Source organism: Balaenoptera physalus, assembly GCF_965194825.1.
Source record: "Balaenoptera physalus genome assembly, chromosome: 13".
Classification (NCBI taxonomy): domain Eukaryota; kingdom Metazoa; phylum Chordata; class Mammalia; order Artiodactyla; family Balaenopteridae; genus Balaenoptera; species Balaenoptera physalus.
The window spans coordinates 61,890,421-61,915,787 of NC_138892.1; the positions used below are offsets into that span (position 1 = coordinate 61,890,421).

The 25,367-nt window shown below is 51.4% G+C and overlaps 3 protein-coding genes across 11 annotated transcripts in view; 2 read left to right on the forward strand and 1 right to left on the reverse strand.

The window, feature by feature from the left end:
* The first annotated feature begins 1,930 nt into the window (after nt 1–1,930).
* ITGB7 (integrin subunit beta 7) lies at nt 1,931–15,565 on the forward strand. 2 transcript variants are annotated; one of them, XM_082422289.1, is made up of 14 exons: nt 6,340–6,543; nt 8,407–8,608; nt 8,698–8,868; nt 9,791–10,032; nt 10,613–10,771; nt 11,083–11,178; nt 11,337–11,426; nt 12,468–12,620; nt 12,914–13,107; nt 13,458–13,681; nt 13,927–14,146; nt 14,280–14,488; nt 14,817–14,977; nt 15,255–15,565. In XM_082422289.1, the coding sequence occupies exons 1-14, from the start codon at nt 6,343–6,345 to the stop codon at nt 15,333–15,335; spliced, it is 2,403 nt and encodes an 800-aa protein (XP_082278415.1). In that variant the 5' UTR covers nt 6,340–6,342; the 3' UTR covers nt 15,336–15,565. The 2 variants fall into 2 exon arrangements, with proteins under 2 accessions (XP_082278416.1, XP_082278415.1); XM_082422290.1 differs by lacking the exon at nt 11,083–11,178 and having other exon boundaries at nt 1,931–6,543.
* Nucleotides 15,566–16,037: 472 nt separating this feature from the next.
* ZNF740 (zinc finger protein 740) lies at nt 16,038–25,335 on the reverse strand. Of its 8 annotated transcripts, XM_082422390.1 has the most exons (8): nt 25,200–25,335; nt 24,058–24,372; nt 21,956–22,105; nt 21,504–21,593; nt 20,790–20,913; nt 20,364–20,482; nt 18,607–18,666; nt 16,038–18,331 (listed from the first exon to the last, which is right to left on the reverse strand). In XM_082422390.1, exons 2-7 carry the CDS (start codon nt 24,064–24,066, stop codon nt 18,646–18,648), a joined length of 513 nt encoding a protein of 170 aa, XP_082278516.1. In that variant the 5' UTR covers nt 24,067–24,372; nt 25,200–25,335; the 3' UTR covers nt 16,038–18,331; nt 18,607–18,645. The 8 variants fall into 8 exon arrangements, with proteins under 8 accessions (XP_082278516.1, XP_082278515.1, XP_082278513.1 ...); XM_082422389.1 differs by having other exon boundaries at nt 16,038–18,666; XM_082422387.1 differs by lacking the exons at nt 16,038–18,331; nt 18,607–18,666 and adding an exon at nt 19,132–19,372.
* The window catches only part of CSAD (cysteine sulfinic acid decarboxylase), a 38,752-nt gene continuing 38,558 nt past the window's right edge, over nt 25,174–25,367 (forward strand). The window contains exon 1 of the mRNA XM_082422306.1: nt 25,174–25,305. The gene's annotated coding sequence lies outside the window, so the exon portion shown is untranslated. The remainder of the gene's footprint in view (nt 25,306–25,367) is intronic.

The following is a 25,367-nucleotide window of genomic DNA, read 5'->3' on the forward strand; positions in this document are numbered from 1 at the left end:
TGGGCCTCCATGGTCACCAGGTATTGGAGCTTTGGTTGGACTCTGTGAACCTCTAGTAAGGTCCTGGGCCTCAGAGGTCTTTAGGCTATCCCCACCCCCAGTTCTGTATACATGCACATCTGCCCTTCTCTGGGGAGGAGGTCGATGCAGTTTCAATTGGTTCTCATGAGGGTCCCTGGCCCCAGAAGAAAAGAACCACGGTGTACATCTAAGTTACAGTGTTTCTGCTTTATGCCAGCCCCTCACCCCATAAGCCGCCTACCCTGCGACCCCACTATCACCTTCTGAGTCACTCCTTCTGCCCCCACCCATCTCCCTGTGACCCTGCTTGCCCTCCACGACCCCACTGTTACCTTCTGTCCTAATACCTCTCCCTGCCCCTGCATGCCTTAACCTCTGCAACACCCCAACCTCAGCCCCATTGACTTTGGCCTCTGCCACTGCCCCCTGTGACTCCCCATGAACACCCACCCCCACCCACCTTCTTCCCTGGGACAGTGCCTTGCCTACCTGCGCCTGGCTGTCTTCACCAATGACCTGTGCATGTGGGAGAGAGAGGTTGAGGATGTGGGAGTGGCGGAGGAGAGGAGAGGGGGGAAAGCAGAAGAAGAAAGTGAAAGAAACTCTAGAGGAAACCACAGGGCCTGTGGGGAAGGAGGGGTCATTGCCATGGCAACCCTGGTTGTGGGGGAAGGGCAAGAGGTCTGAGAGCCAGTGGCTGAAGCCCACCCAGAGGAGGATGCCCTTCTCTCCAGTTGCTCCTCCTACGACCCATCTGATGTTCACTGAACACCTGCTAGGAGACGGACCCCGCGGCTTCAGTCAGTCCCTTGCCGGTGGAGGAGACAGACCTGTGAACAGACGTCACGTCCAGTTCCTTCTCAAAACTCCCTGTGGTCAAGTGTGGGCCTCAGCCTCTTTTCCCTGCAGCCTCGTCCTTGCCTGGCTCCAGCTGCCATGCCTGTGCTCAGCTTTGCGCGGTTCGCCTCCTCCACCCACGTCCCGGGCCCCAGCACCGTTTGGCTCCTTGGCCCCCCAACTTCATTCTCTGAGCCTGACCCTGTGCCTGTCTCTCCAACTTCCCAGCTGTCTGGTCCTTGAATTTTTCAAAGCCTCCCACCTCCATTACTTCTCATCCACCGATTCTCTCTCTTATCGAGCCCTTAGTAAGTGCCATGTTGTCCTCTAAGCAATTGATACGAATAATCTCATTTAATTCTCACAATAATGCTATGAGTTCCACTTGACAGATGAGAAAACAGCCACAGGAAGGGTAAGTAATTTACCTAGGGTCCCACTACTAGTAAGTGATAGAGCTAGGATTTGAACTTGGGCAGTTTGGCTCCAGAGCCCGTGTAGTTAAGCACACACTGTAAGACAGTGGGCACCAGGTTTTCAGAATGAACAACAGTCACTCATTTCCCCCTCCGACAGTACTTACTGCCTCCATATTTCTTCCTTCCTGTCATGTTCCTATATGAGGAAATAGAACATCAATTTGGGAGGCAGGCAGACCTGGATTTAAATCCAGACCATCTAGTTGCTAACTATGTGACCTCAGGCAAAATACTTTGTACTTCTAAGCCTCTACATCTGTAAAATTAGGGGGCTGGAGGGAGGTTAACACCTATGTCATGAGGTTGCTGCTGTGAGAATGAATTGTAACATTATGATACACCCAGTACAATAACAGGTGCTCAACTGATGAGCTTCCTTGCTTCCTTCTTCCAGATCCCTGTATCATCAACTCCCTTGGCCCAATTTCACCCTTATCTGCTCCACCTTCTCCTAGGTCAGTCACCCCCACCAGCCCCAAGTCTCCCCCACCCTGGGGCGTGTCACTTCCTCCTCTGCAGCCTCCCAGATCAGTACACAAAGGCTGCTGCTACCACCGGAGGGAGGAAGGGCTGCTCCGCACGCACCTGTGAGTACCAGGGCAGCAGCCCTCCTGCCTCCTCTCCTACCCGCCCAGGCCCCACCTGGTCCTAACCTCCTGGGAAGAGGGCTCTGACCTGAAGACACCCAGGGTTCAGCTGAGTCTTGAGAAAGGCTCTGAAGACCTCTCTGCATTCCCAAGCTCTCCTGTTCCCTCCTCCAGTCTCACAAGCCCTCCCTCCCCCCACCCATCCCTCTTGTGTTGGTTTCCCAAGAGTGGGACTGGAGAGAGAAAAAGGAGGTAGGGGATGCATGAGTGCTATCATTTGCTTGCCGGCTATGTGTTACGGATTATGACGAGGTAAGGTTCTCCCAATATTACTCCCCAGCTGCCATCCCTGCTGCCTGATGCCTTGTGCTCGGCTCAGGCCTCCTCCCGGTTGGTACCTTGGCCACAGATCCCACACTCCTGGAAGACTGTGGCTCAGCGGCTCAGTTCTGTCCCCTCCTTGTGACTCTGAGTGGGCAGCAGAGGGTTCCTCCTGACTTGGGAGATCTGGATGGGTTGGGGAGATGCTCTCTTTCTCAGCTGCTCAGAGGGCAGTGGGGTACATACTGGAGTCAGAATTAAGTCCAGGAAAATGGACAACCCCAGAGGGAGAGAAGCGAAGATAGAGGAAGGCCAGAAGGAAAGAGAAAGGGGATCAGATAGAGCCCATTGGGGCTGGTGGGGAGAAGGCACAACTTTCCATGAAGATGGTGCCCAGGTTGGAGGGGAGGAAAGCAGCAAACAAAGCGAGAGGCCTGGCCTGTGTCAGTCCCTGCTCTGCTGTAGTTCGCTGGGGGACCTTGGGCAAGTCACTCACCACTCTGGGATTCAGGTTTCCATCTGCAAAAAGAGGGGGTTGAAATAGAAGATTTTGCCATTCTACGGTTAGGATCAGAGTGGGAAAGGAAGTAAAACAAAGAACTGTGAAGAAGTGGAGAAGAGAAAATTAGCTGCGAGATGGAATCAGATTTCTGACTAGGAAGGGGAGACAGAGAAAGGGAGAGACAGATTAAGAGAAGCAGGTGGCAGGTCATGTATCCTGAGGAGGGGAGAAGGGGGGTTGGGGAGGGGAGTCCAAGGGCCCCCTTTAGGGGAGATGAGTGACTCCTTTGAGCCCTCTGGGACTGTCCTATCCTGGGGGACAGTGTGGCCCGGAGCCCCACCTGTGAGAGATGAGTCAAAACTGGGCTCCGTGCTGCAGCATCCCCAGCCTCGCTGACCACAGGCGTGCCGAGACAAAGAGGCTGAGGTTACGCTGAGGCTGAGCCCTGGGCTAGCCTCTCACAGGAGGGTGGAGGCTCTGTTAAATATATATCTACTACGCCTGAGGTTACAGGTGGTGGGAAGCAGGACAGGGGCGGTCAGCGACTTGGCACCACACCCCTTCGCCACACCCCGTGCAGATCATCTGGTACTGAGTCTCGGCCCAGGCTGAGAAGGATGCAGATGCTTCCCGACAAGGAGTTAGTTCAGATACACTGCTGATGGGGACGTGAACTGGCGCAGCCCTTCAGGAGGTCATGTCAGTTATGTTGGCACTACTCACCAGTATTACAAATGATACCTATTTATTAACCCTACAAATCCTCTTCCAGGGGTTTATCCTACAACATGCACACATGTGAAATGATAAATCCATGAATTTTCACTGCAGCGTTGTTTATAATAGTGAACAATTAGAAACAACATAAATTCCCATTACAAGAGACTAAATACAACATGGCATATCCATGCAGTGGAAATCTATATAGCTGTAAAAATGAACAAGGGAGTTCTTTATTTTCTTGGGTGGCAGGAACTCCAAGAAAACTAGTCTGACCAAGTAAGATGCAAAACTGGGTGTAAAGTATTCTAGCATTTGTTGAATTCTATTGTTTGATTCTATCATTTGAAGAGTATATATGTGTTCATGTTAGTTTGTATATACACTAAAAGTCTCTAGAAAGATTATAGGCAACAAAAGATAATAATAAATGATGGTTATTTATTTGAAGTTAAGTGTGGAAACTGGGATGGATGGGGGATAGGAGTGGGAGATTTATATCATCTTAACTTTTTGGTTTTTTAAATTGTGGTAAAATACACGTCAAATTTATAATTTTAACCATTTTAAGTGTACAGTTCAGGGGCATTAAGTACATTCACAGTGTTGTGCAACCATAACCGCTATCTAGTTCCAGAACTTTTTCTTCACTCCAAAAGGAAACTGCCCATTAAGCAGTCACTCCCCATCCTCCCCAACCCCTGGCAACCACTAAGCTACTTTCTGTTTCTATGGAGTTGTCTAGGTGGGCTATTTCATATCAATGGAGTTGTACAATATGTGGTTGTTCATGACTGGCTTTGTTCATTTAACATAATGTTTTCAAGGTTCATCAACGTTGTAGCATGTATCAGTACTTCATTCCTTTTTATGGCCAAATAATATTTCATTGTATGGATATACCAGATTTTATTCATCCATTCATCAGGTGATGGGCATTTGGGTTGTTTCTACCTTTTAGCTACTGTGCATGGTACTGCGATGAACAGTATTGCACAAGTTTGTGTTTGTTTAAACACCCATTTTCAATTCTTTTAGGGATATCCTTAGGGGTGGAATTGTCAAGTGCTAGGGTGATTCTGTGTTTTAACTTCTTAAAGAATCACCAAACTGTCTTCCACAGTTGTTGTACAGTTTTACATTCCCACCAGCAATGTATGAAGGCTCCATTTTCTCCACGTCCTCATCAACACTTATTTTCTATTTTTTTTTTTTTGATTACAGCCATTCTAGTGGGTGTGAAGTGGTATCTTGTGGTTTTGATTTGCATTCCTCTGATGACTAATCGTGTTGAGCATCTTTTTATCTGTTGTTAGTCACTTGTCTATCTTCTTTAAAGAAACGTCAAAGTCCTTTGCACATTTTAAAACTGGGTTGTTTTTCTCTTTGTTGTTGTTAGAGTTCTTTAATATATTCTGGATACTTAACAGATACGTGATTTGCAAATATTTTCTCCCATCCTGTGGCCTGTCTTATCACTCTCTTGATAGTGTTCTTTAATGCATAAAAGTTTTAAATTTTGATGAAGTCCAATTTATCTATTTTTTCCTTCGTTGCTTGTGCTTTTGATGTCATAGCTAAGAATCCATTGTCAAGTCCAAAATCATGATGATTTATCCCTGTATTTTCTTCTAAGAGTTTCATAGTTTTAAGAACTTATACTTAGGTCTTTGGTCCATTTTCAGTTAATTTTTGTATATGTTGTGAGGTAGGAGTCCAACTTCATTCTTTTACATGTGGATATCCAGTCATCCCAATACCATTTGTTGAAGACTATTCTTTCTGTATTGAATGGTTTGGCATCTTCGTTGAAAATCAACTGACCATAAGGGATGGATTTATTTCTGAACTCTCAATTCTGTTCCATTGATCTATTTGCCTATCCTTATGCCAATACCACACTGTATTGATTACTGCGGCTCTGTAGTAAGTTTTGAAAGTGAGAAGTGTGAGTCCAACTTTGTTCTTCTTTTTCAAGATTATTTTGGCTATTCATGCAATTCCATGTGAATTTTAGGATCAGCTTTTCCATTTCTATAAAAACGGCCATTGGGATTTAACTTTTTGATTTTTGAAGCATGGTAATAAATTGCCTATTCAAAATTTTAATCTAGATCCCCTTTGTGCAATGTACAGGAAAGAGAAATTTTTACCAAACCTGGCCTTCCTTCCTCCATTATCCCAGACCTTTAGACAGTTCTTCTTATGGTCTAATCTTTATTCCTCTTGCTACCATGTCAGTCAATTACAGCTGACTTTCCCTGCCTCTTTCACATACTCCCTCATCTGCTCCAGCTTTATTTCCTCTCATTCCTAATCCCTGACTTTTTCCCCTTATTTAGAGCCCCTGACCCTCTTCCTTTAGAATCCAAGGTTATGAAAGCTAGAAGGGCTGTCAGATTATTTTTTCAGCTCCCTTACTTTACGGTTGTGGAAACTAAGGCTCAGAGAGAAAATCTGACTTGACACCAGCCAGTGAGTGACTGAGGCAGGACCAGACCTGGTCCGTTTCCTGTTTGGTTCTCTTTCCACTATGGCTTGGAATCTTGGTGAATAGACCTGTGTGCAGACCTTAGTGCCTCCAGGTCCACTCTCCAGACTCTTAGTTAGGCTATTTTGCCCACTCTGGCCTCATGAAGTCTGCACGCAGGAGGGCTGGGTCTTTTCCAAGGCTCCTACCCTAGCCTGGGATCTGCCCCTTCCTGCCATTTTGAAGAAACTGCTGAATCCACCGGGGGAAGTGAAACTATGGGGAGAGATAAAGAGTTGGGGTAGAGTTTTGAGAGGGACAACCACAGGCTAAGTTTAGAGGGCTGAGAGCTTGGGGGCCCTCGCTGAGGACCCACATGTCCCCCTTTATGTCCTATTACAGACCATGGTGGCTTTGTCAATGGTCCTTGTTTTCCTGCTGGCCCTGAGCAGAGGTGAAAGTGAACTGGACACCAAGATCTCATCCCCACAGGAGACCACAGAATGGCGGGATCCTGGGCTGTCCCTACCAGGGTCCTGCCAGCCAGCTCCCTCCTGTCAAAAGTGCATCCTCTCACACCCAAGCTGTGCATGGTGCAAGCAACTGGTAAAGATGGGTCTGTGGCCTTTGAACCAAGTGTATGTGTGTGTACAGCCTGGATATACGAGTGTGATTGTGTGGGCACGTATGTGACTTTCTGGGTGCACACTGTAGTTCTGTGTGTGACTGAGTTTGTGCACATAGGACTCCTGTCTGATTGTATGTGTGTGTATGTGTGTGTGCATATACATGCACTCAAGTTTCCTGCGCATGTATGTTTATGTCTGTATCTGTGTATTTGTGTATATGTGGAGAAGACTTGTGACCATAAATTTGGAGGAAGCATGTTCCTGCTGGAACACATGCTTGTGTATAGGGAGAGGGATCTTTTGTGGGTGTAGGTGTACATGTGAGAAAGTGTATTTGTCAGCTTGGGATGTCATAGCAAAATACCATAGACTAGGGGGCTTAAGCAACAGGAATTTATTTCTCACAGTTCTGGAGGATGTGAAATCCAAGATCAAGGTGGTAGCTGATTCAGTTCCTGGTGAGAACTCTCTTCCTGGCTTGCAGATGGGCTGCGGACAAGCTCTCTGGTGTCTCTTCTTATAGGGACCTAATCCCATCATAAGGGTTCTACCCTCATGACCTCATCTAACCCTAATTTCTTCTCAAAGGCCCCATCTCCAAATATCATCATGTTGGGGGTCAGTCCACTGCAGAAAGTATGTGATTGGGTCTCTGGATCTGTGTTGGGGGTGGGGCATGTTCCTAGGTATGTAGCAGCCTGTGACTGGGAGGGTAGAAAGGAAGGAGCTGGAAGCCTGTGGGCTTTGGGGGAAAGGCTTGAGCTACCTAAGTGACAAGAAGGATGCTGGGGAGAGGGTGTCTCCCTGGCTGGTCAAACAAGACTGTTCTTTGTTTTTTTTTAATTTTTTGGGAAATTTTAATTAATTAATTAATTTTTGGCCATGCCATGTGGCATGGCATGTGGGATCTTAGCTCCCCGACCAGGGATCAAACCAGCGCCACCCACCTCCATTGGAAGCAGGGAGTCTTGACCACCAGGGAGGTCCCAGGCTGTTCTTTTGTTTATGCCTTAAAGAGACAGGGCTCATGGTGTAGCAGAGCATGAGGGGCGCCTGAACTGGAGGGCAGGCAGAACTGTCTCTCTCACAGGAAGATGGAGAGTTAGATGAGATAAGAAATGAGGGCACACTCACTAGGAGGCAGAGCCACAAAACTGAGTGGGTCCAGGGGAAATGCACATAGTGAATCTGGGAGGCCGGGAGGGGGAAGACTCAGAGTCAGTGGGAGGCAGAGGCCAGAGGTGCCAGACAGGGACTCTTGGGACAGCTGGGTATGTCTGTCTCCTCCAATCCCCCGACCAGAGGCTGGCACCCGGGTCAGCTGAGAAGCCACTCTAACCATTTCCTTCCCCTGTGGCTTCCCAGCCAGTGCCAGGGGTACCAGACACATTGAGGGGGAGCGGGGGGTTCTCTCCTGTCCCTATCCTTCCCCTTCCCAGGGACTGTGGGTCTTAGTCTGACCCCCTTCCCATTTTGGCCTGAGCATTCAGGGGAGGTTGGACTAGGAGGTCAGGCTCCTCCTTTTTTAATGGCAGTGAGGTCCCTGAGATCTCAACAGGAAGTCTGTGGCACTGGGGGAGTGGAGAGGTAGGGTGTCTGGGGAAAGGGGGCATCCAGATAAGGGTAGAAGGGGGGGGTGCTGTAGGAAGTGGGCTCTGACAAGGAAGAAAGGACGGCGTTCAAGGGTAGCTGTGGAAGGGAGGGGAGGGAATCAGGGGGGCCCAGGGAGTTGCCTGACAGGGGAGGGCTTGGAAGTGGCCGGGATGCCAGGGTGGTTCTGGGAGCAGGGCTGAGGGGTCCAGGGGACTAGGGTCCCGACGCGCCTCCCCTTGCGGCGCAGAACTTTACGGCGTCCGGGGAGGCGGAGGTGCGCCGCTGCGCCCTGCGAGAGGAGCTGCTGGCCCGGGGCTGCCCCCCGGGGGAGCTGGAGGAGCCCCGCGGCCGGCAGGAGGTGCTGCAGGACGAGCCGCTCAGCCAGGGCACCCGCGGCGAGGGGGCCACCCAGCTGGCACCGCAGCGGGTCCGGGTCACGCTGCGGCCGGGTGAGTTAGGGGGTGGTGGGCCGCCGGGCCCCGGGCTGGGCTGGGATTCCACCGCGCCCCACCAACCTCCCCACTACCTCCACCCCCAGGAGAGCCCCAGCAGCTCCGGGTCCGCTTCCTTCGAGCCGAGGGATACCCTGTGGACCTGTACTACCTTATGGACCTGAGCTACTCCATGAAGGACGACCTGGAGCGCGTGCGCCAGCTTGGGCACGCGCTGCTGGTGAGGTTGCAGGAAGTCACCCACTCCGTGCGCATTGGTGAGCCCAGCAGAGCCCTGCTCCGCACCTGCTGGCCCTCTGCCTCTAACCAACCGCCAACCTAGCTTCTGCCAATGTCTAGGACACACAAGGGCCCCACCTGCCCTCTCCCGTTTCTTTCTGTTTTTTTCAAGAAAGTAAAGCGAGGGTTTACTTAAGTGAAAGTATGCTCTCAAGGGAAGAGCAGGGAGACTCAGGTGAGTAGCTGCCCTGAGTATTTTTTGCCAGCCGGTTATGTGGGGCGTAGAAATGAAGGGGCAGAATATTCACTGTGCCCTCTCCCCGTGTTTAACGGACCTGGCCAGGCCACGGGTTCCTGACATCTCTCCCCAAAGACATCTATCTTCTAGGTCAGAGCTAGAGGGGGTTTAAGAGACTGTCCAGTAGGACGCCTCATTTTACTGGAAGGGTAACTGAGGCCTTGAGTTTGGAGAGACTGTGTTCAGACAGCTCCCAGGGTCAGACAGTGCCCTAGATGCACCCACCTGGACACTGCCCTGATGCCACTTCTCAGGCCCCGTGTCTCCTGGACAAGGTCTAAATGCCATTATCCCTGCTGTACATTCTGCACTCATCCCTCCCGTTCAAGATCCCCTCCTTCATCTTATGCTGCTGCTACACCGCACACCCGTGCATTCTTCCCCAGCTTTAACCAACCCCCTGCCTGCCCACCGCTGTGCCCTCCTCCTCCTCATCTCCATCCTCCACTTCCCTGAACCTGTGCTCTCACCCCTTTGCCCCTGCTGGGTCCTGGGTCCCCGCCCTCTAGGAGCACCCTCTCCCATCACCTCCGCTATGACTGTCCCCCCCCCACCGCTTCCCAGGGACTCCCCTCCTGAGTCCTCAGCAGTGCCCCACCCCGCCCTGCACCCTGCTGCTGTCCAGTGACTTCTGGCACTGCCTTCATGACTCCTCCTCCCAGGCTTTGGTTCCTTCGTGGACAAAATGGTGCTGCCCTTCGTGAGCACAGTGCCCTCCAAGCTTCGCCACCCCTGCCCCACCCGGCTGGAGCGCTGCCAGCCGCCCTTCAGCTTTCACCATGTGCTATCCCTCACCGGGGATGCTAAGGCCTTCGAACGGGAGGTGGGACGCCAGAGCGTGTCAGGCAACCTGGACTCGCCTGAAGGTGGCTTTGATGCCATTCTGCAGGCTGCCCTCTGCCAGGTGAGGGGGTGGGGAGGGGCCCTGAGCCTGAAGGGCTGCTTGGGGCCCAAGATGGCCACCTATGGTCATGCAGTTCACAGTTCTAGGGGGTGGTCTTTGTATTATAGTCCCTGTAGTTTGCATATCTATTTTGACAATTTGCTGGTGGATTGGAGTAAAATGTCTTGAGGAAGAGGTGTGTTTTCTTTTTTTTTTTTTTTGATGTGGACCATTTTTAAAGTCTTTATTGAATTTGTTACAATATTGCTTCTGTTTTATGTTTCGGTTTTTTTGGCCGCGAGGCATGTGGGATCTTAGCTCCCCAACCAGGGATGGAACCTGCACCCCCCTGCATTGGAAGGCGAAGTCTTAACCACTGGACCGCCAGGGAAGTCCCGAGGCGTGTTTTTCTAATTCACAAGAAGGCCTCCACTAGCAGCAACCCTGTTTGAGGGGCTGGGGAGAAGCAGGGAGCTGGAGACAAGGGGCTGGACAAACTGACCACAACAAGGCTGGCCAAATCCTTGCTCCTAGAGCAGGCGGGGGTGGCTCAAGGGCCATCCATGCCCAAGTGCACAGCCTACCCACCATCCCACCCCAGGAGCAGATTGGCTGGAGAAATGTGTCCCGGCTACTGGTGTTCACTTCAGATGACACATTCCACACAGCTGGGGATGGCAAGTTGGGTGGCATTTTCATGCCCAGCGACGGGCACTGCCACTTGGACAGCAATGGCCTCTACAGTCGCAGCCCAGAGTTTGTGAGTCGCCACCCTCACCTGCCCCGCTCCATCAGAGCCACACCTCCTCTCCTCCCAGGGACCCACCCTCCAGCCTCACTGTCCTTACGGGTGATGACCACCCTGCCATCTTCCCCAGAAGTTCCTCCTCTCCATGTCCCCCCACTGCTCAGACAAACCCAAGTCACTCCACTCCCTGGCCCTTCCCTCCTTCTTGCCAAGCCTCCAGGGCTCTTCTAGCTGGTGGAACCCTGGATTTCCTGGGTTGAGGGCACCTTGCGTGTTGTGAGGGGGACTTGGGGCGCTCACCTTGTCCTGACCCCCTGCTCCAGGACTACCCCTCCGTGGGTCAGGTAGCCCAGGCCCTCTCTGCGGCAAACATCCAGCCCATCTTTGCTGTCACTGGTGCCACACTGCCTGTCTACCAGGTGAGAGTTGTCTGAATGCCAAACCCTCCCTCTCCCAGCCTTTCTCACTTCCCTCACAGGCCTGTTCTCCTTCCCCCATATGCCCTCCTTCCAGACCCCCAGAAGCTTATTTCCCTAGAGCTGTGACCCACCATTTCCCTCAACTCCTCACGTCGCAGGAGCTGAGTAAGCTGATTCCCAAGTCCGCAGTGGGGGAGCTGAGTGAGGACTCCAGCAATGTGGTCCAGCTCATCATGGATGCTTATAACGTGAGGGGCCAGCGTGGGGGGAGGGGGAGGGTGGGCGCTGGGGAAAGGTGGAAAGGGACCCTCAGGTGGGGTGGCAGAACTAAAAGGGGACGATCACTTTTTGTGTAACACTCCACAGCTCCTACCTACAGTTTGCATGTGGCTGTCATTAACAGCTCATTCACTCAGTCAGTCTTGCATTCACAAATCTTAAGTGCCTGATTTGTGCAGAGCATGGAGCCCTGCTCTGGGCAAGGAAGGGAATTAACATTGATTGAGCTTTTATTTCATGCCAAGCACTGTCCTGAGTACACACACAGTTTGCTGTCTCACTTATCCCACTAAAACCCCTGCTTGGAAACTAGTGTTCCAATTTTATCGATGGGGATACAGACACAGGGAGGCTAAGTGACTTGCCCAAGGTCACAGAGATAACAGATGGAACGGCTGGCACTTGTCCCCCAGTCAGTCTGTACATAAAGAATGTGACATCTGGAGACTGCCTTCACTAAGCTTATAAATAATTCAGAGATATTCTTCACAGGAACCATAGAATTTTACAGGTAGAAGGAACCATAAAAATTTGTGTTTCTTGCATTTAGGTCTTATCCCTGCAACTAGACTGTAGCCTTCTTGATAACAGGGACCATGTTCTAAACCCATGGCCAGAAAATTTGAGACAATATCAAATTTCCCAGGACAAACTCAATTGAAAGCATCTGCCCTTTAGACCTTGTATGCACACCGGTTATGTGTCCTGATCTGGGGTTTGAAAAACATAGCCACTGCACGTTCACAGTGCTGGCCAGCCCCTGACCCCCGGCAGGCCTTTGCTGCAGCTGCACTGAAATGCTGTTTTAGAAGCCTCTGGATTCTGTGTTCTCACTCAAGGTTATCACAGGTCCTTCCTGCAGAAACTCCTCCTGACTGGGCAGAATGGAAGGAGTCCCCAGGTGGGCTGATGGCAGGCTTCTGGCAGGATTTGGAACAGCTGGAGAGGGCATGAGGTGGAGTTGGAGTCCTGCCTTCACATGGTTACTCTCTCTTTCTCCCTTTCCACAGAGCCTATCATCCACTGTGACCCTTGAACATGAACGCTCTCTACTCCCTCCGGGGGTCCGCATCTCTTACGATTCTCAGTGTGGGGGTCCTGAGAAGAGACAGGATGAGGCTGGTGACAGGGGCCAGTGCAACCACGTCCGAATCAACCAGACAGTGAGAAGGGCGGGCGTGGGGGTGGGAGTGGGAAATTGAGCAGGCAGGGAGAGATGGAGGACAGGCCCAGGAAGCAAAGCAAAAAGCATGGGGTAGCCTTCCACCCATCCTTTCTGAGGAGCTTTAACGAGCAGCCTCCTCAAGAGTGTTTCTAGGAGATGGGTGTTAGCACGACCCTATCCCTTCGTTTACTAGGAAGTAGGGTTCTGGATGACCAGTGTGTTTGGTGTGTGTCCGTGCACATACAGGAGTGCACACGATCTTAGTTTGATTTCCACCTGCCCCGTCCTCAGGTGAATTTTCTGGTTACTCTCCAAGCTACCCACTGCCTCCCAGAGCCCCATCTGCTGAGGTTCCGAGCCCGTGGCTTCTCAGAGGAGCTGACTGTGGAGTTGCACACACTGTGTGACTGTAACTGCAGTGACACCCAGCTCCAGGCTCCTCACTGCAGTGACGGCCAGGGGCACCTACAATGCGGGGTGTGCAGGTGAGGGCCTCCTGCTTCCCTTCATCTATATGGCTCCCCTGTATTCCTCCTCCCTTGCCTTCCCTCCTCCCACTGGCATCTCTAGACGTCTTGTTCGTAGACATCCCAAGACTCCACCCTGATTTTCACCTCCTGAAGCTTCTCAGAAATGCCAAACCCTCCCCTCCACCAGAACTCCCCCCCACCCCCTCTATACACCTTGGTGCTCCATTATATTCTGGCCTCCTGTCAGCCGCTGGTGGCTCTCCAACTATCTTGAGATCTTGGGTTTAGAAGATTCTGGGAAAGGCAGGTCAAGGCATGGTCAAAATCAATGACTCCCCTTTCCCTCCCCTGCCTTCCCCTCCCAGCTGTGTCCCTGGCCACCTGGGTCGGCTCTGTGAGTGCTCTGAGGCTGAGCTGTCCTCCCTGGATCTGGAATCTGGGTGTCGAGCCCCCAATGGCACAGGGCCCCTGTGCAGTGGGAGGGGACGGTGCCAGTGTGGACGCTGCACCTGCAGCGGACAGAGCTCTGGACGTCTGTGTGAATGTGATGATGCCAGCTGTGAGCGACATGAGGGAATCCTCTGTGGAGGTACCTGGAGACTTTGGGGAGGACGGGGTCACAGTGGCTTCCCCAAGGGTGTTTAGGCTCTGGGAACTTCCCTGCACTAAGGGGAGGAATCAAAGATTCTGGTGTAGGGGTTGGAGGGTATCCGGCACACTTGAGAGGGAAGTGGATGCACAGGAACAGGTCAGCTCTAGGCAGCCTGTGGTGGCATGGGATATCCAATGCCTGTGGGGAGGATGGTTGTCACCCTGCGTGTGGCTCTGCCTCAGGCTTTGGCCGCTGCCAATGTGGAGTGTGTCACTGTCATGCCAATCGCACGGGCAGAGCATGCGAATGCAGCGGGGACACAGACAACTGTGTCAGTCCTGAGGGAGGGCTGTGCAATGGGCGTGGATACTGCACCTGCAACCGCTGCCAGTGCTTGGACGGCTATTACGGTGCCCTATGTGATCAGTGCTCAGACTGCAAGACGCCATGCGAGAGACACAGGTGAGCCCTCAGGCCTTCCGCCTTGGGAACAGGGGCACAGGGCTCGTTGAGCCCCTCCCACCCACCTGCTCTTTCTGCATGTGGTTTGGGTGACATCTGTCCAGCTGGTAACTTACTGGCACCCGCTGGACAGGGACTGCGCAGAGTGTGGCGCCTTTGGGACTGGTCCTCTGGCCATGAATTGCAGCCTGGCGTGTGCCCATGCCAACGTGACTCTGGCTTTGGCCCCTATTCTGGATGATGGCTGGTGCAAAGAGAGGACCCACGACAACCAGCTCTTCTTCTTCCTGGCAGAGGATGAAGCCAGAGGCAGGGTCATGCTGACAGTGAGACCCCCGGAAAGTAAGTGGGCAGGGATGCTGTGGACGTGCCAGATGGGGCCCTGGAAGTTTAATGGGTAGGGCCTCAGAACTCTGGAGGTAAAGACAATGGGAAATCAGGCTGGGGGTTGAAGCAGAGCTAATGAATCCAGGAAAAAGTGCAGGTGCTGGACCAAACAGACAAGGCTAAGGCCCTGAGCACTGGGATAACCTTGGACCCTATGGAGGTTCCCTTTGTTTTCAGTAACAGGCAGGCCTGGGGAGGCTGGATGAGGCTGGACACACTGTGGGTAACTGGTGATCAATTCCTAGGCCCCGGCCCCCAGAAGTCTCTTGTTTCTTTCCCATAGAGGGGGCAGACCACACCCAAATCATCGTGCTGGGCTGTGTGGGGGGCATCGTGGCAGTGGGACTGGGGTTGGTCCTGGCTTATCGGCTCTCGGTGGAAATCTACGACCGCCGAGAATACAGTCGTTTTGAAAAGGAGCAGCAGCAGCTCAAGTGGAAGCAGGTGAGGCTGCCGCCTACCCCACTGGGTGAGGTTTTCCTTGCTTCCCCTGGTTAGGGGGGCTTTGCTTTCTGCTTCACCGTCTCACCCTCCACCCTGACTCGGTCTACTTAGCCGCCCCCCCCTGGCCTAGCCCTCCTCTGTGGGCTTACTCTGGTTCCTCTGCTAATTCCCATCAGCTCTTGGGGTCCTCCTGCTCAAGTTCTAGGCTGGCCTCTTAGGACTAGATAAAAGCGGAGTCCTGGGACTTTTCCTCATCATTTCCAACTTCTTTCCCCAGGACAACAATCCTCTCTACAAGAGCGCCATCACGACCACTGTCAACCCCTGCTTTCAAGAGGCGGAAAGCGCCCCTCTCTGAAGTGGGGAGGGACACTCACTGCAGGGCTCTTCTCTGGGATGGAGGGAATTGGGGCATGGGGTCTCTCAGTCAGCAGCTTGGTAGGGGGCTAATCCGCTGCTGAGTGGTCACCCATACTTCATTCTTAGAGTGACACTGGAGAGGACTACCTTCTGCTGCAACCTTGCTTCCCTACCTCAGAAGTGGGGGCTACTACCCCCCATGTATACAATAAAGAGTCTTACCTCAGAGCACACCTGTCAGTTTGCTTTACCCCAAGGCCAGAGCAGGTTGTAGAGCCTGGGCCTCAGGAAGGCTCTTGTGCATTCCTCCTCCTGCCGCCTGAGGGCAAGGAGAGGTTCTCAAACTTAAAGTGCAGAACAGACTGCATAGTACGGGTTGCCTGGGGAGCAGCAGCAGTGGGCTGGGGTAGGCTAGTGAATCCTCAAGTAATGCTGACGCAGGAGGCCTACAGACCACGCTTGGAGAAACACTGCCTTTGCTGGTGTCTGGCCTCATTCTGTCCTGCTGTGCATGTTTTTTTTCCTTATTCTGAACTGGTATCCTGTATTTATTCTACTTGTTGCTCTCTGCAAAGGGGAGCTTACAGGGTGCTGGAAGTCGTGGGGTGGTTGGTTACACTTGGTGGAAAAAAAGAAACTACTTTGGCCCCAGTGAAAAAGCTTCTCCCAAGGATATTCTTCCCAAAGAGGAGATAGTATGTACAAAAGCCCCATTTTCTTTTTATTTAAATATCCTAAATATATCACGAAGGAACATACACTGCACTTTAATGGTAAAAAGATACAAGTTTATAACATTTTATAAAAACTACCATTTAAAAGTGATCTTGTTCATTTGATATCCCCCTCCCCCAATAGCAAAATAAGTATATTAAAAAAAAAAAAAAAAAAAAAAAAAAAGAGGATGGAGAGGAAGGGTAGGGTAGGAGGGATTAAGATAAAAGCCCCAGAGCCACACAGAGGCAAAGAACATCTGGGGAGAGGGTTAAAAGTTGTGGCGGACTCCACGCCTCATTTAACCCTCCAATGTCAAGCCATGGGGGCACAATCAGTAGCTAAGTGATGACAAGAGGCTATTGGGGGGGTGGACGGAAAAGACTTGGGGTGCTGGGAAGGGCAGGGCTGGTGGGACCTGGTACAGGAGCCCACCTAGGAACTGGCGCTACTCTTTCCCAGGTCCCTGAATCCCATGTCCTGGTCTTTAAGAGCCGGCCCTACCGCCCTCTCCCTTCACTCCAGACACACCTGAGGCGGCTTTCCAGTGCTAGACCCCACCCAGCAGTGGGGTGGAACATTGGGCCCAGGAGCCTTTGCAGCGGTCTTGGTCTGTGATTTCCCTGGGGTGTAAGTGGGACTCCTGGGCTCCCTGGGCGCTAAATCACTCCTTTGGCCTCTCAGCTCCTCTCTCCTCACACATCCATGGCCCCAGACCATCAGCACCTGGACAACTGAGCTAACCACCTGCTCCTGTGTTTCCCCTCACCCAGTCCTCGGCAGGGGTGGTTCTGGTATGGCTCTTTGCACATACGCTTAGTAGTTCCCTCTCTCCCGCACACCCAGGCAGGAAGCCAAGGTCTGCAGAGGGCCAGGGCACATCTGGACGTAAACACACATTCGCACACTCAGGGGCACAGATCACTCGTGTGATTCTCTCCACACATACCCCAACTCACCCCAACCATAAACAGATTAGCCGCAGGTGACAGGAAGCAAAGCCTCCCACTTTCAAAAGCGCGTTTGGAAGGACAGAATTTTCTAAATGTATCCTAGACAAATCCCAGCCCCCAGCAGAGCCCTCTAACAGGGAGGGGGCTGGATCACATGCAGAAAGATGCCCTACTTGCAGGGACCAAGGGCAGGTCCAAGGACTCGCGGTCTAGTTTCTGGACCACATTAAATGGGAGTGCCAGCACAGAACTAGAAAAGCACAGGTAGCAAACACATTCCCCAGCGTCTCCCCCACAGGATCTCAGATGCTTTCAGGGAAGATCTAAAGGGTGCCACGCCTCCTTTCTTTTTCCCTGAAATCCTCACACCTCAGAGGTATGGAGATCCCCACCCCGCCATTTCCTCCAGAATAAGTAACAGCCAGGAGTCTGCTGCTGCTACTGCCTACATTTTTCTGGGAAATGAAACCACTTCCTGGAGATTGCCATCTCAGATCCCCACCGACAGCTTGGTCAGGTTCACCAAGTCAAGTCTCCATGATTCTTCCATAATTACTCACCCCTCCTCCCCACAGGTCAGGGCAGGCCACAACCTGGGAGTCAACCAAACCCCAGAACCTCCCATAAGGATCCTTTCCTTAGCAGGAAGAAAGAGGGTTTTTATTTCACTTTAGAAAATTCATATTCACAAGCCCTGGTTTGGGTTAGAAACATCCTAACCACCAGTCTGTTGAATCAATCTTAAAAATCCCCTCCAAAACAAAGCCCTCCAGTCCCCTAAGATGAGTTCTTCAGCTTCTTTTGGGACCTCAAGCACCCTTCAGATTTGTTTGGTGGGGGGGGAGGTGGTCAGGAGAGGCTGTTTTATGCTCATCCTCCCGAGCTGAGGGCTAGAGAAGGGTTTGGCTCAATAATATGCCATCTCCAAGCATACAAAAACACTCACTCACATACCACACCCACACACACCCACACACATCCCCCGATCGCTTTTTGCGGGGTGGACAGGGTGATGGGGTCGGAGCAGAGAGGAGCAAAGAGTACAGTTAAGAGTAAAACCTACGTTAGGTTTCCTCCTCAGTTTCTTCTCCACAGCATCCCCACCCGCCGCAGTTCTTGGTTGGGTAGGGACGGCCATCAAGAAGGAAGCCAAGCCCTTGCTCTTTGGGACTGAAGGCCAGACCCCTATCTCCTCTACCTGAATACAGTGATAGGACTTGGGCAGGGAGAGCAGCTCACACTGCTCAACAGTCATGTCAGGGGACACCAAATTCCTTTCGTTTCTTCAACAGCTGTTACCCAGCTTGGGGCTAGTCTTGGGTTGCTCCTAAGAGGGCACAAGGAGAAAGAACCCACTTTGACATCCATGACTTCCTGCTCAACATCTGTCTGGCTTAGGAGTCAATATCAGCGAGGTAGCCAAAAACTATCTCCAAGACCAACTGCCCAAAGAGAGAAAGGAAAGGGGCTTCACGGGCCACTCTCACCCAAGTTTCCTCCAGAAGGCACTTGAGCTGACCCCATTAGGTACCAGTGTGGCATGGGCCATTACAACAGCCATGGCCACAACTCTTGCTCTTCCCCGAAGGAAATGAGAGGTACCTGTCCACTCTTCTTGGATCCAGCCCTTGTCTGCTCCTGTCACTGTTCTTCCTTTTGTCCCTACAGTGTATAAGGAGACCAAAGTAAGCTCAGCTGCCATCCCTGATCCTATTCTCCTTCAAACAGGAGATGAGGTACAGGGCTGTGGAACACTGAGGATCAACTGCAACTAAAAACTCAGTTTTGGGGGAGGGCTGGACCAGCCACAGTCCCTACTTTGACCAGGACTCTATACCTCCATATTACCTGTTTCCACAGTGCACCTGCTGAAATTGTTTTTGGATAAACAAAAACAAGAACAGAACAAACAAACAAATCCCTCTCCCCGATCTTTTCCACTTCAGCTGCCAGCTGGAGTCCAAGGTTGTGGGAGCCACACTTCAGTCTTGGTCCTGTACCTTTAGTCCCCACCTATGACCTCAGACAAGGGTCCAGGGACTAGCTTCCCTACCCAGGAATGCTGAAGGAACTTCCCCGAGATACTCATAGTCTCAGATTATTTACAGAGCTGAAGCTCTGGGGCCCGCTGTCCCCGATGCACTCTTCTGGTCTCCTGGGTCCACTCCTCCAGGAGGGGGACAGGTACAGACGGGGTGGTGGTGGGACCATCAGACCAGAGGGGTGCGCTCTTCGGTAGAATCTTCTGATCACTCCCACCACCCGGGGCCCCTTGCGCCTATAGAGAAAACTGCCCGTCGGAAGTCTTGGACTGGCACCCTTGGCACATCCGTTTGTGTCTGAGTAATCGATCTGTCCGAGAAAAACACTGAGAAGAAAGGGAGGGTTAAGTGCCTGAGAGGAGAAACTCAGTTACTATTGGCTAGAGCTGCCTTCCCCACACGGGAGAGGCACACATCCCATTCTACACCCCCTTGGCACATACACAGACGGCATGAGTGCACAGTGGTTAAGAACGCAATCTCTGAAGTCTCAATTCTGGCCTAGTGCTTAGTAGCCGTGCAACCTTGGGCAAGTTATCTAACAGCCCTGAATCTGTACACTCATCTGTAAAACGGGGCTAAAGGTACCTACTCACAGAGTGGCTGCTTCATTTATCACACATTTATTGAGCATCTATCTCAAGGCAGGTACAGTTCTTGGGGCTGAGGACAGAGTGGAGAACCAGAGGGACAAGGTCTCTGCCTCCTGGAGTTTTCATTCTAGTGTTTTGCAGATTCAACCTAAGAGCACGGAGCAAAGCCTGAGACCCAGCAAAGCATCCAGGAAGTGTTGGTTGTTATCGTTTCTCATCTCTTGTTCTTGTCTTATTTTGGTCCTGGCTCTTACATTCTCTACACATCAGATATTGACCTCCCAGGGCAGAGATTTTATCTCTTCCTCCAAAGCGCACCTGCTCTGCAGTTCGATTCAATTTGTCTCTCGTCCCGGATCTGCTGTGTCCTCGGGAAACTCAACCTCTCTAAATCTCGATTTCCCCATGGGTGAAATCAGGACAACACAGCTTCCTCACGGAGTTAATGTGAAGGTTAAACAAAGTAACGTCAAATATGCTCTCACAGTGCCTAGCACAGAGTAAGTACCCAAGAAACGCTATTATTATTATTACAATTATTCTAATGGCCCCTACCCATGATCAGCTGCATAAGGCCAGAGAGATATACATCACCCTGAGGTACTAACTCTATCATGGCCAGGAATGCTAGGTGGCCCCTTGTCAGGCAGCGAATGGCGGCAAGCCCTGGTTCTTAGGGAAGAAAGTTTGTGTGTGGGCGTGAATGGATGACACGTGAGCTTACCTGATGACACCGTTCACACTGGTAAGGCTTTTCCCCACTGTGTACACGCTTGTGACGCTCCAGGTGGTACTTCTGGATGAAGCGCATATCACATATGTCACACTCAAATGGCTTCTCACCTGGCCCAGGTGGAGAGAGAAGCGAACATCAGGAGCTATACATGGCAGGGACCTCATTCCAGGTATTTTCCCAGAAATCTTTAACTTTTAGTAATGTGCAGACACCTAATCGGGAAGGCTCCCCAAAGCTGCTGGTCTCAGTGACACTAGATACATACAATCTCTCTGCCTCATTCACTTACCTTCTTTCTCTATTAGTAAGTATTCCTAATACTTACTCCTTAAAATAAACCCAACAAGAGCTACACACAAATATAATACAAACTATGGACTATTCTCCCCCTTTGAATGTGAGCAAGAGACTTACCAGTATGAATAAGGATGTGCCTCTTGAGGTGGTAACTGCTCCTAAAGGCTCCAAAGCAGTGTTCACAAACAAAATTTTTGGGAATCTTTACTTGAAAAGAACCATTTTGTTCCACTACCACCACCTGGGGGCAAGAGTCAGGTATGTCATGAGGCTATCCCTCTGCTCCCTTCTTGCCCCCATTCTGCTCTGGGTTTATTTCCAACTGCTGGACAAAGTAACCTCTCTGATGCTGTCATCTCCCATATTCCTTAGAGTTAAAAGACCTTCTAAGGAAGGAGGTAGGGTGGGCAAGCTATCTGCCTTGTCAAACCCAACACTCTGAACTGACCTGAGGGGGAGTCTGCCTGCCCCTTTGCCACAAAAATTTCATGCTCCCCTGACCCTCCTTCCCTTACCAAGGATGTTCCAGAGAGGGCAGAGATCAATTACCAAAGTGGTCTCTGGATGGAATCAGGGTGACACACTCACTGGCTATGAGGGAGCAAAACATCTAGGGAGAGCTCTGGGTTGAGCCAGAGAGGGAACAAAGAGGAGGACTGCCCTATTCCCAAACTGGACCAGTTTCGGGGTTACCCCATTATCTGCCTTTTTCTTTTTTTTTTGGCCGTGCTACATGGCTTGTGGGAGCTTAGTCTCCGACCAGGGACTGCCCTCGGCAGTGGAAGTGCCCAGTCCTAACCACTGGACCGCTGGGAATTCCCCATTACCTGCCTTTTTAACAGTCTTTTTTGAATGAGAGGCCTCAGCCAAGCTGTCATCGTCTTTGCGGCTCCGGGACTTATCGCTGTCTTTTCGGTGGCTCTTTGAATACAAATCAAATCTAAATTCATAGTCCATCTCAGAACACAAGACAGGAGGCCAAAAAGCTGCTTTGAGACAACTTATAAACGAGAGTAAATCACCTGCCCCAAAGGTTTAGAGAAAGTACGCATTCGTTTCCTCTCCAAGTACCCTGGTTTTAAGGAGCTGTTGTACAGAAAAGACCTTCCTTTTCTGTACCCTTTTCTGTATCCTCTAAAATACCCACGTTCATTCATTCCCCAGCTGGATCCCCTTTCCCACTTCCCTAAATAGAAGCACTAAGGAATCAAAGCTGGGCATCTTCTGGCAGAGAGCTCGGGCCACCCGACCCCCAGGTGCCACAATGGACTCAAGTGCTGTACCTGACTCGAGCACCTCAGCATATCAGGGCTACCTGCCCGCTCTCCATTCTCGGCCTGCTTGCTGGCAATCTGGCTCAGCATCATCTTCTTGCTGGCTGCAGTGGGAACCAAACTCACACCTGCTAGGCCTTCACAAGCCAGGAGACTTGCCTAAGTTGAAAGGAGATGAGGTGTCAGGTCACCTGGCAGGGCAGGGCAAAAACAGACTGCCAACTTCTATAGAACTACCTTTCACACCCAGCTACTAACATGCTGCTTCTCTCTAGGGAGCGTCCCTCCTCACCACAAAACCCAGCGTCCTTCAAGAGTCCTCCCTAACTCATCTCACCAGGAACTACTCATTTTGTCATCTGTCAGCATTTAGATACAGACCAAGTGAATAATCAAATGTCACTGACACTTCTGTCATTAGCACTGTGCTGGGTAAAGCGTGTGTCTATGTATTACTTTGAAGTATTTCTAAGCCTTGTGTGTGGGCATGAGGGTCTCTCCTGTTGACCCACTGACACGGGAGATTTCTAGGGGAACTTCCTTCTTCCACTCTTGATGACACTCAGCTTCACAGAGCCCACTGATGATTGGCAGACCTCACTGGTGCCAAATGTACATTCTATCGGGTCCTACAAACATGTTTATCAGTAAAGTTAGATTAATTTCTCCCTTTAGATTTTAAATTCCCTAGATGTTGCCAATTACAACAGATATAAAAATTAAACCACTTGGAAGGACTCTGCAGTTGAATATACAATTTCTCTCCCCCTCCCGGCCCACCATTTATATGTGTGCATATCCATATTTTTTCACATTCCCTGCTATACATACAGTTTAAAAATGCCTTAAGCAAAAGTGAACACGATGCTGTGAAGTGGGCTGCAAACAAAGGAAGAAGAAACTGAAGGGCTCCTACTCTGCATGGAAAGGAGGAAGCTATGCATGCAGCTGGAAGAAAGCCAAATATACTGTAATCAGGCTGCCATCCTGGTGAGACTGGTAGGGGAGGGTTCCTGGAAGGAAGCTGGGAGCAGCTCTGGAGTTGCCTGCATATAGCTTTTCTACCCAGATAACTACAATAACCTATCAAGTCATCCTGTCTCTCCTATCCATCCTGTATCCCCGCAATGACAATTACCTTCCAAATACACTGATGTGACGTCACTCTGCTGCTTAACGTTCTTCAGAGAGTTCCCATTCCTTACAGAATAAAGACTAATTCCTCAGCAAGGCATAAAAGGCCCTTCAGTCACACTCTGCTTGTTTCTCCAGGAAACAACTCCCTTACCCTAACGTTCCCATCTATCACTATCTATCATATTCCTCTAACCATGCCCCACTTAAATCCTCTCCTCCTTAACTAGCAAACTACCTGTGGTACTCCTAACGTCATCACATCCTTCCATGTCTCTAAGCCTCTGCCCATGCAGTTCTCCTTGTCTGAATGCCCTGTTCTGCTTGTTTATCTAGCAAAATCCTATGCATCCTTCCAGCTTCAACTTTTTTCATCCAAGCAGAAGGATCATTTCTTCCTTTTCAGTGTACATACCTCTATTATTGCACGTTCCTTCAATCAACAGATTCACTACGTCTCTACTACTAGCCAGCCACTAGGCAAGGTGTCGTGAATATAAAGATAAACAATAGAGTGTCTCTTCATCTCCCCCCGCCCCAACCCAACTAGCCTGGAAGCTTGCTGGGGACAGGGACAATTTTATTCATCTTTGTATTCCCAGCACAATGCCTCGCATGTAACAGGAGCTCACTAAATTCCTGCTGAAAAAAATAAATAAAGCATTCACCAGACTGTTCACTCCCTCATGCCCCTCAGCAGTTAATGTACCGAGTGTAAACTGAGTACATGTTGCTTTGCAAATGTCCCATCAGGGCCTGTGATGCAGTATAGCCTACCTCCTTCATTTGACTGGAAGCTCCCTGAAGGCAGGGGCTGTGGCCTGTCTCCTTTCCTTCCTCTAGATCTCCCCCTGGTGCTTAATACAGAGCTTCGCTCACTGGGTTGGTCAATATGTTGACTAAGGCAGCATTCAAGAGTGAAATTGCAAACACGCTTCCCAGTGATCTTGAAGGAGGAGGACTCGAGAGCTTTTTACCTGAGCCATGCTGATTTCTCACTTAATGCAACCCAAAAGTTCAGGAGTTTCTCGATCCACCTTTCCTTAAGACACTGTTGTTTGAAGAACTGTCACCAAATCACTGTAACAACTCCTTCGCGTCCCTTCAGTCCTGCTGCCATACTGAACTGCCTTTGTCTTCAAACAGAACTTAGTGTCCTCCAAAAGGAAGATAGATGTTCCAAGAATCCTTGATCTCTGCCTGGCTCCTGCCTACTGTCTGAAGAAAGAGTCTGCCAGTCTTGGTTTTCCAGCTGAATTCTCTGGATGAAGTTCACGATCTGTTTCAGAAACCTGAAACCAGAAAGGGAGATGGGGCTGTTAGGTGCAACATCCTCAGGCCAACCTGCAGTGAGGTGAACTCTTTTTTTGCCAGGCGCTCTCTGTGCAACTCCAAAAGAAGACATCAGTCAAGCAGAGTTTTCTTTCTAGGTCATGAGTTGAAACTGGTCTCCGGGCAGCCAACAGGAGCAAAAGTAACTGGGGCTTCTGGTGGAGGAACTGCAGCAGGCCAACTGCTTGGATTTGCCATCTTAGAACTGGAAGAAGGGGGCGGAGGTCCTCTGGGGCTTTTGTGTCCAGCGGGCCGGCCCGCGAAGCTCGCATTCTATTAAGGCGACCAGAAGTGGGGTAGAGAAAAGCTCAGGGCACTTGGGCAGTAGGCAGAAACCGAACCGGCAGTACGCGCCCGGGCCGGCCCACACGTGCGCATTCTCCGTGTCCGCCCGAAGGTACGTAAACTCGTTGCGGAGGTGGAAGGCAGGGAGGCGAAGCCCAACTCTGTGCATTCCCTCCCATCTTCCCTCCCTCGCGCCAGCCAGACAGCCAGCCAGCCAGCCAGCCGCTGCGCCCGCCGCACGCACCCGGAGAGAGCCGAGGAGCGCGCAAGGTGCGTGCTCGCGCCCGCGTCCCTTCCGAGCAAGCCCCCTCAGCCCAGCCGGTGACGCGGCCGGACGGTGGTGTGCGCGCGGCCCCTACCCCTCCCCGGGAGCGCCCTCCCTTCGCCACGCGCCCCTCCTCCCCTCCCCTCCCCCTTCCCGCGCGGCGCCCCACGGCCTGCGAACTGCTGAAGCGCTGCCGTCTGCCCAGACGACGCTGCGCTCCCTGGGGCGTGCTCCTACCTGCCAGGCGCGGCCTCCTGCTGTCTCCCCCGCCGCGCGGCCCCTCCTCCAGGCCGCAGCACGCCGTGCCAACCCCGTGGCCACCGCTGCCCCCGCCGGAACCGAGGCAAGTTTACAAACACCAACCCGGGACCCGTTTCCCCGGAAGCACTTCCCCTTCCCCCCTCG

What these genes read in the sequence shown, in the direction of transcription:
- ZNF740 (XM_082422385.1), bottom strand. An exon ending in GCACATCCTTATTCATACTG is followed by an intron (nt 20,483 to 20,789) that starts GTAAGTCTCTTG and finishes CACCTGGGCCAG; the next exon opens with GTGAGAAGCCATTTGAGTGT. An exon ending in AGTGTGAACGGTGTCATCAG is followed by an intron (nt 19,808 to 20,363) that starts GTAAGCTCACGT and finishes GCTGGGTCTCAG; the next exon opens with GCTTTGCTCCGTGCTCTTAG.
- ITGB7 (XM_082422289.1), top strand. Translation starts at nt 6,343, where the DNA reads ATGGTGGCTTTGTCAATGGTCCTTGTTTTCCTGCTGGCCCTGAGCAGA. An exon ending in ACAGTCGCAGCCCAGAGTTT is followed by an intron (nt 10,772 to 11,082) that starts GTGAGTCGCCAC and finishes CCCCTGCTCCAG; the next exon opens with GACTACCCCTCCGTGGGTCA. An exon ending in TCATCATGGATGCTTATAAC is followed by an intron (nt 11,427 to 12,467) that starts GTGAGGGGCCAG and finishes CCCTTTCCACAG; the next exon opens with AGCCTATCATCCACTGTGAC.